Here is a 12,866-nt window from a genome sequence, read left to right as displayed (position 1 = left end):
AGTTCTTCATAGTTTTTCTCTTTTTTATTTATTTATTTTATAGTTTTACTCTTTTTTTTTTTTTTTATAGTTTTACTCTTTAAAAATTTTTTTTTTTAATTTGGACCACACCTGGCAACTATCAAGGATTACTCTTGGCTCTGTACTTAAAACTCCTTCCTAGGGCTGGAGAGATAGCACAGTGGTAGGGTGTTTGCCTTGCACGCAGCTAGTCCAGGACCAATGGTGGTTCAAATTCCAGCATCCCTTATGGTCCCCCATGCCAGCCAGGAGAGATTTCTGAGTGCAGAGCCAGGAGTAACCCTGAGCGCCGCCTGGTGTGATTTCCCCCCCAGCACGCCACCTTCCTAAGAAAAAACTACAAACTCCCTCTTTTTTTTTTTTTTTATTTGGTTCTTGGGTCACACCTGGCAGCGTTCTGGGGTTACTCCTGCCTCTGTGCTCAGAAATCGCTCCTGGCAGGCTCGGGGAATCATATGGGATGCCGGGATTCGAACCACTGACCTTCTGATTATAAGGCAAACGTCTTACCTCCATGCTATCTCTCTGGCTCCATTAACTCCCTCTTGATGGTGCTCAGGGAACCATATGGGATGCCTGGGATCTTATGGGACACTGGGCATCAAACCTAAATTGGCTGTGTGCAAGGTGAGCACCGTGCCTGCTGTTTAGCTCTCTGGCATCTCTACTTGTTTTTTGTTTGTTTGTTTGGCTTTTGGGCCATTTATGGTGGTAATTAGGGATTATGCCTAGCTCTGTGCTCAGAAATTCTTCCTGGCTAGCTCAGGATCATATGGGATGCTGAGGATTGAATCCAGGTCAGCTGTGTGCAAGGTAAACATCTTGACCTTATGCTACTTCTCTGACTCCCTGGTCACTTAGCAAACCAAAACAAAACAAATCTTGTTTAAGTAGGTTATGAGAATTTCTCTAGAAAAGATACCTATCCAACTACAATTGCAAAGTTTTGGGTTTTTTTTTGGTTTGTTTTTGGGTCACACCTGGTAGCGCTCAGGGGCCACTCCTGGCTCTACGCTTAGAAATTGCTCCTGGCAGGCACGGGGGACCATATGGGATGCCGGGATTCAAACCACCATCCTTCTGCATGCAAGGCAAACTCCTTACTTCCATGCTATCTCTCCGGCTCCTGTAGATCTACTCTTTCTAATTGCAAAACTTTCAGCCCTTATAGCACATCAGCAAAGGCTTATAATTATTTGCTATTGGGTGTTTGGGGATGGACTATTTCCCTCCAGTGCCAGGATAAACCAGTGTTAGATTAAGCTGCCTGCAGGGCAGGTGCTTTAAATTTAAGCCCCTGTACTATTTATAGGGCCCTTTCAAAAGCTTTTAGACATTATAAGCCTTAAGGGTGAAGGAACGGGGGCCGGGCGGTGGCGCTAAAGGTAAGGTGCCTGCCTTGCCTGCGCTAGCCTTGGACGGACCGCGGTTCGATCCCCCGGTGTCCCATATGGTCCCCCAAGCCAGGAGCAACTTCTGAGCACATAGCCAGGAGTAACCCCTGAGCATTACCGGGTGTGGCCCAAAAAAAAAAAAAAACCATAAAAAAAAAAAAAAAAAAAAGGGTGAAGGAACAAAACAGCACTTAACAAATAGCACTTATTGGGTTCAGGTATATTTTGAATTTTTTAAAGTAATTTTTTCAGGTCACCAGACCCATACACATTAGCTGTTGAGATGAGGGCACAAGACAATGCTGGGAGTTATTTATAAAGGTACTGGGCCTAATATCTAACTACACTTTGAAAACAAAGCATGTACTCAATTCATTGAGTTCCATGCCCAGTTCATCTTTTTTTGTTTATTTGTTGGGGTGCATACTCACTGGTGCTCAGGGCTTACTCCTGGTTCTTTGCTTAGGCATTATTCCTGTTAGGGCTGGATAAATGGTATTGGGGATTAAACCCACGTTGGACAAACACCTTATCCGTTATCTTCTCTCGAGTTCCAATGAACTGATTTTTATTTGTGACTTTAATAATGTTTTGTTTCTATATTTTTTCCACTTTGCCTATTTCTCCATTTATTGACCCCTTTCTTTTCTTCAGTATCCACTGCTGTGCTTGGCTTATCTTCTCGTTCTTTGCCCTGTTCTTTACCTTCCTGTATCTTTTCTTTTCTTTTCTTTTTTTTTTTTTTTGGCCACACTCATTGCACCTTACCTCTAGCGCCACCTCTCCAGCCCCACCTTTCTGTATTTTTTTTAAATATCTTAATATAGCTCCTTATTCTCCCTGTTCCAGTCTCTGTGTCTCTGTCTCTCTTCCCCCTTTACCCAAATGAATTTTGGTTTAATTGAACCCAATTGAAGTTCACTGTGTGAAAAATAAGTTGGGCAGGGAGGCAGAACATGGAACACAACAGCTCTCTGTAGACCTAAAGCTTATGCTTTGTCTCAGATCTGGAGGGAGAGCCTCATCTCATTGCTCCAAGGAGAGAAGATGGTTGATACAGTTTTAGTTCATTGTGAGGGACACACAATGGTGCTCTGGGGGAACTTGTGTTGGGGATTAAAACTGGGGTTTGCTATCTCCTTCACTCCATCAGCACAATTTTAATAATAAGAAAATACACTATACTATTATTTGGCTTCTAGATCAGGCTTATGGCAAATTTTAGGCTTTTGTTTGGTTCACATCAGCAGAAAAACAATATTCTGTTCTCTTTCAAGCCTCCAGATCAGGCCCTGAGTTCTTTTCTGGGTTGCTACAGACTTTTTTCATGGATGGTGAAACTGGAGCAAAATCACCTTGTTAGGCTCCATTTCCTCTCAATAACAGTAATCTCATCCTAGCTTTTGATTATCTGGTGTCCTAATTATTATTAATTATTAGTAGATGGGAGTGAGCTGTCTGAGAGTAGTGGTTTTAGTTTTATCTCCTTTCCAAGTCTGAAAATACTGCCTGGCAAATAGTAGAGGAACAATATATGGAGTGGATGGAATTTGGGGACCTGGTGGGAAATAAAAGTTGTGATAAATTTGTGCATAATTATCTCATCCTCTCCTTTGCTACTTTCCTTTGCTATTAGTGATGCTTTAGCTCTTTGCCCTCTTCTTTCCATCCAGTGTGTGTGTGTGTGTGTGTATGTGTATGTGTGTGTGTGTGTGTGTGTGTGTGTGGCCCACACCTGTGATGCTCAAGGGTTACTCCTGGCTATGCGCTCAGAAATCGCTCCTGGCTTGGGGGACCATATGGGATGCCAGGGATCGAACCAAGGTTGGTCCATCCATTTTTGCTGTCATTTTTTTTTTTTTTTTAGTTTTTTTGATCACTTTCCCCATTGCTTGGGCACCTTGTAGTGCTGGGATTGAACCCAGGGTTCCCACATGCAAATATGTACCCCATCTTTTTGATATACCTGCCCCTTCACTTCTTCCCATTGAAATTTGTGATTCCTTTAAGTATTAGCTCCAAAGCTACCACTTTTCTATAATCATTTCTAGTACTCTTTGTTCCTCTGCTTTCTTTATACTCCCATTATCAGCAGTTCCCTTTGCCTTGTTAGAATTCACCCTAGTTTCTTTATTTCTAGTATAAATAATATTCAGTAGTGGATCCTTTTAGTCACTGAAAAGAAAGTGATCCCATTTCATGGAGAAACAACACACATCAGGTGACTTGGTCAAAGTTTCTCAGTTAAGGAGATACAGAACCTTGGGGGACAGTGCTCCTCTGTGACACTGAAACACTACTCCTGGAAGCTGCCACCTCATGTATCATTGTGTCTCAGCAAATAACCATCCTAAGATTAACACAGAGAACTGGGGAACATCTTGGTTGATGTTCGGGTTTGATGGACTTTATTTTATTATTATTGTTGTCGGTGGTTCTCAGGGGTTACCTGATTCTGTGCTCAGAATTCACTCCTGGCAGACTCAGGGGTCCATATGAGATGCCAGGAATCAAACCTGGTCTGGCCGTGTGCAAAGCAAACACACTGCATGCTGTGCTCCAGCCTTGAGTGGACTTTAATGTGTCCTGTGAAGAAACTGATTTGTTGGCTATGCTTTGAGATTAATCAGGTGACAATTGCAAGATGCCTCAGACAAAAGTGGACTAGGCATGTCCTAGAGGATGGCCTATCTGGAAATGTTGGTTGAAAAGAAAGGAATGAGCTTTTTTGAGCCAGAGCTAACAGGGCCAGATGATGAGAGGGTATGAGAGAAGAAACCTTAGAATCACCGTTTGCCAAGGCTCTGCTGGGGAGGATGGTGGTGGGTAAGTAGGGAGACCTTGAAGAGGCTTCTGGGAATTGTAGCTGGGGCTCTAACCCTCCTTCTGCTCTTCCTTTCCTGTGCTGCCTGCTACCAGAGGGGCCATGGCTCCCCGACAGGTACTGGGGGGTGCATGTATGGTTTGGGGGGGTAATACAAGGTGGGAATCTGATCATAGCCCCTCTCCCCAAGGCCTAATTGCTTCCTTTCCTCTCACTTCCTTCAGTGGTGGTCATGCTGGAACCTTGTGAAGGAGCTGAGACCTATGTCAATGGGAAACTTGTAACGGAGCCACTCGTGTTAAAATCAGGTAGAGGCTGTGCTGTGGGATGAGGTTTCTGGAATTGGCTGTTTATGGGTTGAGCTTTCCGGGTGATTCCTGGGGCAGGGCTCAAAGAAATGGTTGGGGATATGAAGAAAGAATGGGGAAGTGAAAATAAAGATTCAGGTGTGGGCTCTTGCTGCCATAGGGCACTTGGAAGAAGATGCTAAACTCTCCCAGTTCCCTTTGGTGGTCAGGGATGGATTCTATTTGGAGACTGAAATGCGACTATACCTTCCCTTAAATTTGAGTGAGGAGAGGGATAGTATCAGGGTTACTGGGACATTGAGGCAAGGCCCTGTATACCTTGAGGGTGGGGATGGTGTATTGCTGGGAGGGAAAAGTGGGCTCACTCTTTCCTCCTTCCATCTCTAGGGAATAGGATTGTGATGGGCAAGAACCACGTTTTCCGCTTCAATCACCCGGAACAGGCACGGCTGGAACGTGAGCGAGGGGTTCCTCCACCTCCAGGGCCACCTTCTGAACCTGTTGATTGGAACTTTGCTCAGAAGGAACTGTTAGAGCAGCAAGGCATTGACATCAAGCTAGAAATGGAGAAGAGGTATGAGGAGAAGGTACCCTGTGGCCCTCTAGGCTCTCCCTTTCTACCCCTTCACATCTTCTTGTAGTCATATACCCTAGTATGGTGGCTCCAGAACTCTACTTAGTTCTTTTGTCCTCTCTGCCTATTTCCAGGCTGCAGGATCTGGAGAATCAGTACCGGAAGGAAAAGGAAGAGGCAGATCTACTGCTAGAGCAGCAGCGATTGGTGAGAGTTTGACTGGGGATGGGCCATGCATACATGAGCAGCCCAGCTGACAGTGCTTTAACCAGATTCTGTCTCTGTTCCATGCTCTCAGAGTTAGGGTGAAGAATAGCACATGATGATGATAGTGGTGGCATCTAGGAGGAGACAGGAGGAAATGGGACCCTGGGAGGAAAGCTTACATGCAGGGAACTGTTCTTCCCAGTTGACTAGGGCTTCATGGATTTTATTTGGTTTGTGTGACCTCTGATTCTTATTATATCCAGATTCCGCCCCTACTATTATTGTTTACTTATTTATTTTTGGAACTTCTTAGATGATGCTTAAGGGCCTGGGAGTTACTCCCAGTTTTTGTTCCAGTAATTCAGGCCTGATGGTTTGGTTCCCAGTGATATGATGCTGCTTGGCCCAGCAGCCTTGGGGGCTACCAGGGCAAGACCTGCTGGTGCTCAGAGGACATGTGGTGCGAGGGTTTTAATTTGGGGTCTCACACATGTACACCAACCCTTTGAGCTTTTTCTCCAGACTCCTTGTACTATATATGTGTGTGTGTATCTAGCTATGTATATTTATATATGTATATCTAGCTGTCTATGTTTTTTCTCTTTTTTAAACAGATGGCATTATTTTCTTTAATTATTTATTATTATTATTATTATTATTTTTTTTTTTTTTTAGTTTTTGTGCCACATCTGGTGGTGCTCAGGTTTTCTCCTGGCTCTGCACTCAGATATTACTCCTGGCAGGCTCAGGGGTCTATTTGAGATGCCAGGAATTGAACCTGGGTTGACTGCATGCAAGGCAAATTCTTTATCTTCTGTGCTATCACTCTGGCTCCAGTCCCTATACTATTAATTCTTGAATTGGACTTATTTGAAGTCTCTAGTCATACCCTGAGCAATAATTTAAGTATGCAGAAGTATCTGTGGATCATTTTCTTTGCCAGTCACTGTTCCACATACGTGCATGTTAATCTCCAGATATGTCAGGGAGATTCTCATTGTCTCCATTGTTTAGAAAGATGAGGTTAAGCAGTTATTTCCAAAGGTGAGCAGTTCTAGTGTTTTGGGTGTTGTTGGGTCTCTAGGGCTCTAGGAAGTGCATAGTCCTCTTCCCCATCTTCACTCTCCCTGTCTTCAGTATGCAGACTCTGACAGTGGTGATGACTCCGACAAGCGCTCCTGTGAAGAGAGTTGGCGACTCATCTCCTCCTTGCGGGAGCAGCTTCCCCCCACTACAGTCCAGACCATTGTCAAGCGCTGTGGCTTACCCAGTAGTGGCAAGCGCAGGGCACCTCGAAGGGTGTATCAGATCCCCCAGCGTCGGCGGTTGCAAGGCAAAGACCCTCGCTGGGCCACAATGGCTGATCTGAAGATGCAGGCAGTGAAGGAGATCTGCTACGAAGTGGCCCTGGCTGACTTCCGCCATGGGCGAGCCGAGATTGAGGCCCTGGCTGCCCTGAAGATGAGGGAGCTGTGCCGCACCTATGGCAAGCCTGAGGGGCCTGGTGATGCCTGGAGGGCTGTGGCCCGGGATGTCTGGGACACAGTGGGTGAGGACGAAGGTGGAGGTGGAGGAGGCGGGAGTGAAGAAGGAATTCGTGGGGCAGAGGTGGAGGATCTTCGGGCTCACATCGACAAGCTCACAGGGATTCTGCAGGAGGTAAAGCTACAGAACAGCAGCAAGGACCGGGAGTTGCAGGCCCTGAGGGACCGCATGCTCCGCATGGAGAGGGTCATCCCACTGACCCAGGTAGGAGTCCTGCCTTCTTCCTCCACTCTTTCCCTTCTGCTTCAGCAATCTGAGCCTCCTGCAGATTCCAACCTCCTCTACTCTTCTTCCTTTAAAATACCTTCTTGAAGTATAACAGTTTGTGTTATGTAATTTGTGAGTCAGTTACCTCACAAGAACAATGCACTGACTGAAAAGGCAAAAATTAAGATAAATGTAGGTTTCCCCAGAGAGATAGTTCAGTAGGTAGGGAGTTTGCTTTGCATGCAGTTTACCTGGTTTCAATTCCTGGTGCCACATGTGGTCCACCAGTCCTATTAGGACTGATTCCTGAGCATCCTGGGTGTGCCCCTCCACCAAAAGAAAACAAAGGCAACTTTCTGGCTTCCACTCAGACCAACTGAAGCAGTCTTTGGATTTGAATCTGCATTTGTTTCTGGAGAACAAAGTTAGAGAGGTGATGATAAAAGGTACACAGTCACTTCACTTGCTGTATACCCTGACCTCCCCTCCCCTGACTGACCATTTCCTCTGCAGTAGTTGCTATGATGAGTCCTTCTTTTTTGGGGAGGGGGAGTTTTTGGGTCATACCCGACAGCGCTCAGGTGTTACTCCTGGCTCTATGCTCAGAAATCGCTCCTGGCAGGCTTGGGGGACCATATCGGATGCTGGGATTCGAATCACTGACCTTCTGCATGAAAGGCCTTACCTCCATGCTATCTCTCCGGTTCTGATGAGCCCTTCTTCTGTATCACTGTGTTTAATCTTCATGGTGGCCCTGTGAGTGATAGTGTTGTCACCTATCCCTGTTTTGTATGTTTTCACTCAAGAAGAAAGTGTGAGTACCTTCTGGGTGCCAAGCTTTGTGCTAGTCTCTGCTCTATTCCAGTTTGCCTTCTAATGGGGGAACATTAGATAGTCACAGCAGCTCTGTTGCGGAATGAAGGTTTACCTTTCTGCACATAGCTCTACTCTCTCCCTCCATTTCCTCTACCCCGTCCCTCTGACTATTTTACTGTTCTTGAACTTTGCTGGGAATGCTCCTGCCTCAGGGCCTTTGCTGTTCCTTCTGCCTAGACTACCTTTCACCCAGATAGTGTCATAGCTTGTCCCTTAGTGAGCTTTTCCTGTTCATTCAACCCTAGAAGCCTCTCTGCTATCTTTTTTTTTTTTTTTTTTTTTTTTGGTTTTTGGTTTTTGGGCCACACCCGGTAACGCTCAGGGGTTACTCCTGGCTATGTGCTCAGAAGTTGCTCCTGGCTTGGGGGACCATATGGGACACCGGGGGATCGAACTGCGGTCCGTCCAAGGCTAGCACAGGCAAGGCAGGCACCTTACCTTTAGCGCCAACGCCCGGCCCCCTCTCTGCTATCTTATTTAGTTCTACCAGTGTGTGTGTAGTTATATACAATATATATTATATATAAATAAAATTTATATGTAATGGCTTTGCACAATATTGCATATACTATATTATGTATATATCATATAACGTGTACATGGTATGTGACATACATATATAAATATATGCTATACTTTGCAATGATATTTGGTTATAGATATTAGTTGTATACTTATATTTAGCTTTTTTAAGAATCTATTTACTGGGGCCTGAGCGATGGCGTGGGCGTTTGCCTTGTGTGCGGCTGACCCAGGATGGACCATGGTTCAATCCCCTGGCGTCCCATATGGTCCCCCAAGCCAGAAGTGATTTCTGAGTGCATAGCCAGGAATAACCCCTGAGTGTCACTGGGTGTGGCCCCAAAATAAAAAAAAAATTAAAAGAATCTATTTTCCATGTTATATATATTTGTTTCTGTGCTACACCAGTGGTGCTCAGGGTTTACTCCTGGCTCTGTGATCAGGGATCACTTCTTGGATGTTTGGGGGACTATATGGTTCTCTGGAGATTGAGCCCGTGTCAGTTGCATGCAAGGCAAGTGCACAACCCACTGTACTATAGCTCTGCCCCCTGTATATTTTAAGTGCCACTCTTGGTAGTGCTTGGGGAATCAAATTTGGTGAGCCTGCTTGCAAAGCATTTACTCTAACCTGTTGAACCATCTCCCAAGCCTGGTACTGATGTCATCTTTCTGAGGAGAGTGAAGCACAAAGAGGTTACAATTAGAGATCCAGTTTACACAATTGGGAAGCAGCAGGCAGGATATTGCTCAGATCCCCTGGTTCCCAACTCACTATTCTGGCTCCTTTTCTCCAAGTTCCTCTTGGGACCCCTTGACGTAGTAGCCTATCGACTTCTTTTTTAGAGGGCCCGTACTTGGTGGTGCTCAGGGCCTATTCCTGTAGTGCTGAGGGATTGTGCTATGTTGGTGATGGAACCTAAGGCTTCTACATCCAAGCTTGCAGTCTAGCCCTTTGAGATACTGTCCCTGTCCCGCTGGGACATTAGGAAGTCTCCCAAATCCATACAGGCTTAGGGTTCTGCTCTCCTCATACCATTCTCATTTCCTCTCACCCTTTTTCCTTTGAAGGATCATGAGGATGAGGATGAAGCAACTGATGAGGCCACCTGGGCCATGCCACAAGGGTCAGAGGCAGTGGAAGAGGAAGCTCCCAGTGACCGTGTCCCCTTAGCCCGACCCCCATCACCACCCTTGTCAAGCATGGAGCGTGTGTCTCGGCTGATGGAAGAGGATCCAGCCTTCCGTCGTGGCCGCCTTCGCTGGCTCAAGCAGGAGCAGCTGCGGTTGCAGGGACTGCAGGGCTCTGGGGGCCGTGGTGGGGGGCTGCGCAGGCCCCCTGCCCGCTTTGTGCCCCCTCATGATTGCAAACTGCGCTTTCCGTTCAAGAGTAACCCTCAGCACCGGGAGTCCTGGCCAGGGATGGGGGGTGGGGAGGCTCCAGCTCCACCCCAGCCACCGGAGGATGCCACTCCCCTGATGGTCCCTCCTACCCGTAGGCCCCCAAGTCCGCGCAGGTCCCACCGTCCCCGCAGAAACTCTCTGGATGGAGGCGGCCGATCCCGGGGAGGGGGTTCTGCACAGCCTGAACCCCAGCATTTCCAGCCCAAGAAGCACAACTATTATCCCCAGCAGCCCCAACCATACCCAGCTCAACGGCCCCCAGGGCCCCGTTATCCCCCATACACTACTCCCCCAAGAATGAGACGCCAGCGCTCAGCTCCCGACCTCAAGGAGAGTGGGGCGTCAGTGTGAGTCCCACGTCCTGGGCAGAGAGGCCCTTGCTGGGCAGAGAGAAGAAGCCAGAGAAGCTGCTTCCCCAGAAGCTCTGGGGTATGGAAGTCCTAGAGATGAGATAGAAGGTTCGAGTAGGTGCTAGAAGATGCAGGGATGACTGGCTGGAGGCTAAAGGAGGAAAGAGGGCATGGAGTTGCCAGGAACAAACCAAAGTGAAGGAAAAGCAAAGCAAAGCTGCCTTGGGGCTACCCCTTGCAGGGGGGAGGGTCCCACAAACGCTGCTATGGGTGGGGTGGGGGGCTAGGGTGCTGCATAGCCAGTGTTTGACTTTTCTTTTCAAGAGGGGCAAAAGGGAGAGGACCAGAGTGAGGCAAGCTCTTCCTGCCCCTGTCTGTCTGTCTGTGGTGGATTTCTGTTTCCAGGAAGGTGTGATGGGATAAGTCATTCCCCTTCCCTTCTAAGCCTCCTGCTATATTGGGGTGGTCCTGTCTGTTTTGTGGTGTGCTTGGGGTCCTGTGATGATGTGGGACCCTTCAATAAAGGATAGCAAACACAGAGAGCTTGTGACTTGTGTTTATTTGGTTTTATTTATTTTTTGGCCACACACAGGGACACTCAGGGTTTCCTCCTGGCAGGCTTGGGGGACCATATGGGAAGCCCAGGATTGAGACTGGGTCAGCTGTGTGCAAGGCAAATGTCCTACTGGCTCTGCTATTGCTCTGGCCCTTTTAGTTTTAGTTCTAAATGAAGTTGTAGGTAACAGTAAAATATGTAGATTTGGGACTGGAGTGATCTTGGGCAGATAAGATGCATGCCTTGCATGTGCCCAGCTGGGTTTGGTCCCCACCATTCCATCTAGTCTTCTGAGCACCTTCAGGTGTATCTTTACTTTATCTAGTGCAGAGCCAAGAGTAAGCCCTAGTATTGCCGAGCTTGGCCCTAAAGCAAATCAACCTCTTTCCCCAGATCAGAAGTGTAGGACTGAATTTTTGTATTTGCATATACCCACATAATCACCCCCTAGATCAAGGACAAAGAACTTTTCCATCTTATTTTCTTGAACTTTGAACATATCTCTTTTCTTTAGAGTGCCAGGTCCCCTTCCCTATTTCTTTTTGCGTGTATGTGTGTGCTTTTTTTGGCTTTGTGTGAGGCAAAAACCCTACCTGCTATATTTTTCCGCCCCCCCCCCCAAGAGCAGTATATTACAGGAAATTTTCTCAGGTCAGTTTGTATCCCTGCTCTGTCTTCACTTTACTGACTATGGGATTACTACACATCTTTAGAAAAATTTACTTACGATTTGAACTGCTTTTCTACAGCTGTCGGTCTGCAGGTATCATCAGTCACAACTACAGACATCTTAATTGTAGTCAACCCACCACTCTGGTAAAGGTATGAATAGTTCATTTTTGCTTTCTGTGCCTGATGTCACTTTTATTGTTGGCACATTTGACTGCCAGGCCTTAAGGATTTTGTTGACAGTCTCTCAAGATCTTTGATATGGGGCCGGGCGGTGGCGCTAAAGGTAAGGTGCCTGCCTTGCCTGCACTAGCCTTGGATGGACCGCGGTTCGATCCCCCGGTGTCCCATATGGTCCCCCAAGCCAGGAGCGACTTCTGAGCGCATAGCCAGGAGTAACCCCCTGAGCGTTACCGGGTGTGGCCCAAAAACCAAAAAAAAAAAAAAAAAAAAAAAGATCTTTGATATGACAGATAGAGTGGTGACAATGTTTACTTGACTAATTTATAATCTGGTTGAGATTAAATCTCAGCCAGAAAATGATAGAATGCAAAATAATCTGCAGGTTAGAGCAAGCTAAATTTTACACAGTGCTATGGAAGATGGGAAAGATAAGTCACTAAATACAGTTCAATTATTTTCCCAGTCTTATTTCCATAAGACTGCCTATGTAAATGTTATCTAATATTTTGTTTTGGGTTACTCCTTGCAGTGGGAGTGGGAACAGAGGGGACTCCCACTGGTGCTAGAAGGCTATTCAAGGCTGAGGATCACATATGTAATGCTTGCCCTCTACTATTTGAGCCACTCCTGAACCCCTCTACTACTTTTTTGTTCACTTTCATATCTCTTTAAATAGGTGATGATCTTTGGGTAGATTTTACTTCAGACAAGTGCCTACTCTTAGAGATAATCTCTTATTTGAGCTATTTGATAACATTACATACATATTTTTTGTTTGTTTTTTGGGCCACACCCTGTGGTGCTCAGGGGTTACTCCTGGCTATGTGCTCAGAAATCTCTCCTGGCTTGGAGGACCACCATATGGGACGCTGGGGATTAAACCGAGGTCTGTCCTGGGTTAGCCATGTGCAAGGCAAGAGCCCTACTGCTGTGTTATCGCTGCGCTAATGCTCTGGCCCACATATATCATTTTTATTGCTTTAAAAAAGTAGGTATCTTGGGGCCGGAGCAATAGCGCAGTGGTAGACGTTTGCTTTGCACGCAGCTGACCCAGTACAGTCCTGGGTTCTATCCTTGCCATCTCACATGGTCCCCTGAGCTAGGAGCGATTTCTGAGAACATAGCCAGGAGTAACCCCTGAGCATCACAGGGTGTGGCCCAAAAACCAAAAAAAAAAAAAAAAGTAGGTATCTTTTTTTTAGTTTTGCTTTTTGGCTACACCTGGCA

The 12,866-nt window shown here is 46.4% G+C and overlaps 1 protein-coding gene across 1 annotated transcript in view; it reads left to right on the top strand.

The window, feature by feature from the left end:
- KIF1C (kinesin family member 1C) overlaps positions 1-10,724 on the top strand; it is a 32,762-nt gene extending 22,038 nt beyond the window's left edge. The window contains exons 18-22 of the mRNA XM_049774301.1: positions 4,464-4,547; positions 4,935-5,121; positions 5,256-5,328; positions 6,466-7,077; positions 9,549-10,724. Coding sequence (XP_049630258.1) covers positions 4,464-4,547; positions 4,935-5,121; positions 5,256-5,328; positions 6,466-7,077; positions 9,549-10,232 — 1,640 coding nt within the window. The 3' untranslated portion in view covers positions 10,233-10,724. The remainder of the gene's footprint in view (positions 1-4,463; positions 4,548-4,934; positions 5,122-5,255; positions 5,329-6,465; positions 7,078-9,548) is intronic.
- Positions 10,725-12,866: the final 2,142 nt, after the last annotated feature.

Source organism: Suncus etruscus, chromosome 1 (assembly GCF_024139225.1).
Source record: "Suncus etruscus isolate mSunEtr1 chromosome 1, mSunEtr1.pri.cur, whole genome shotgun sequence".
In the NCBI taxonomy this organism is placed as follows: domain Eukaryota; kingdom Metazoa; phylum Chordata; class Mammalia; order Eulipotyphla; family Soricidae; genus Suncus; species Suncus etruscus.
This window is presented reverse-complemented; position numbering and strand designations above follow the sequence as displayed.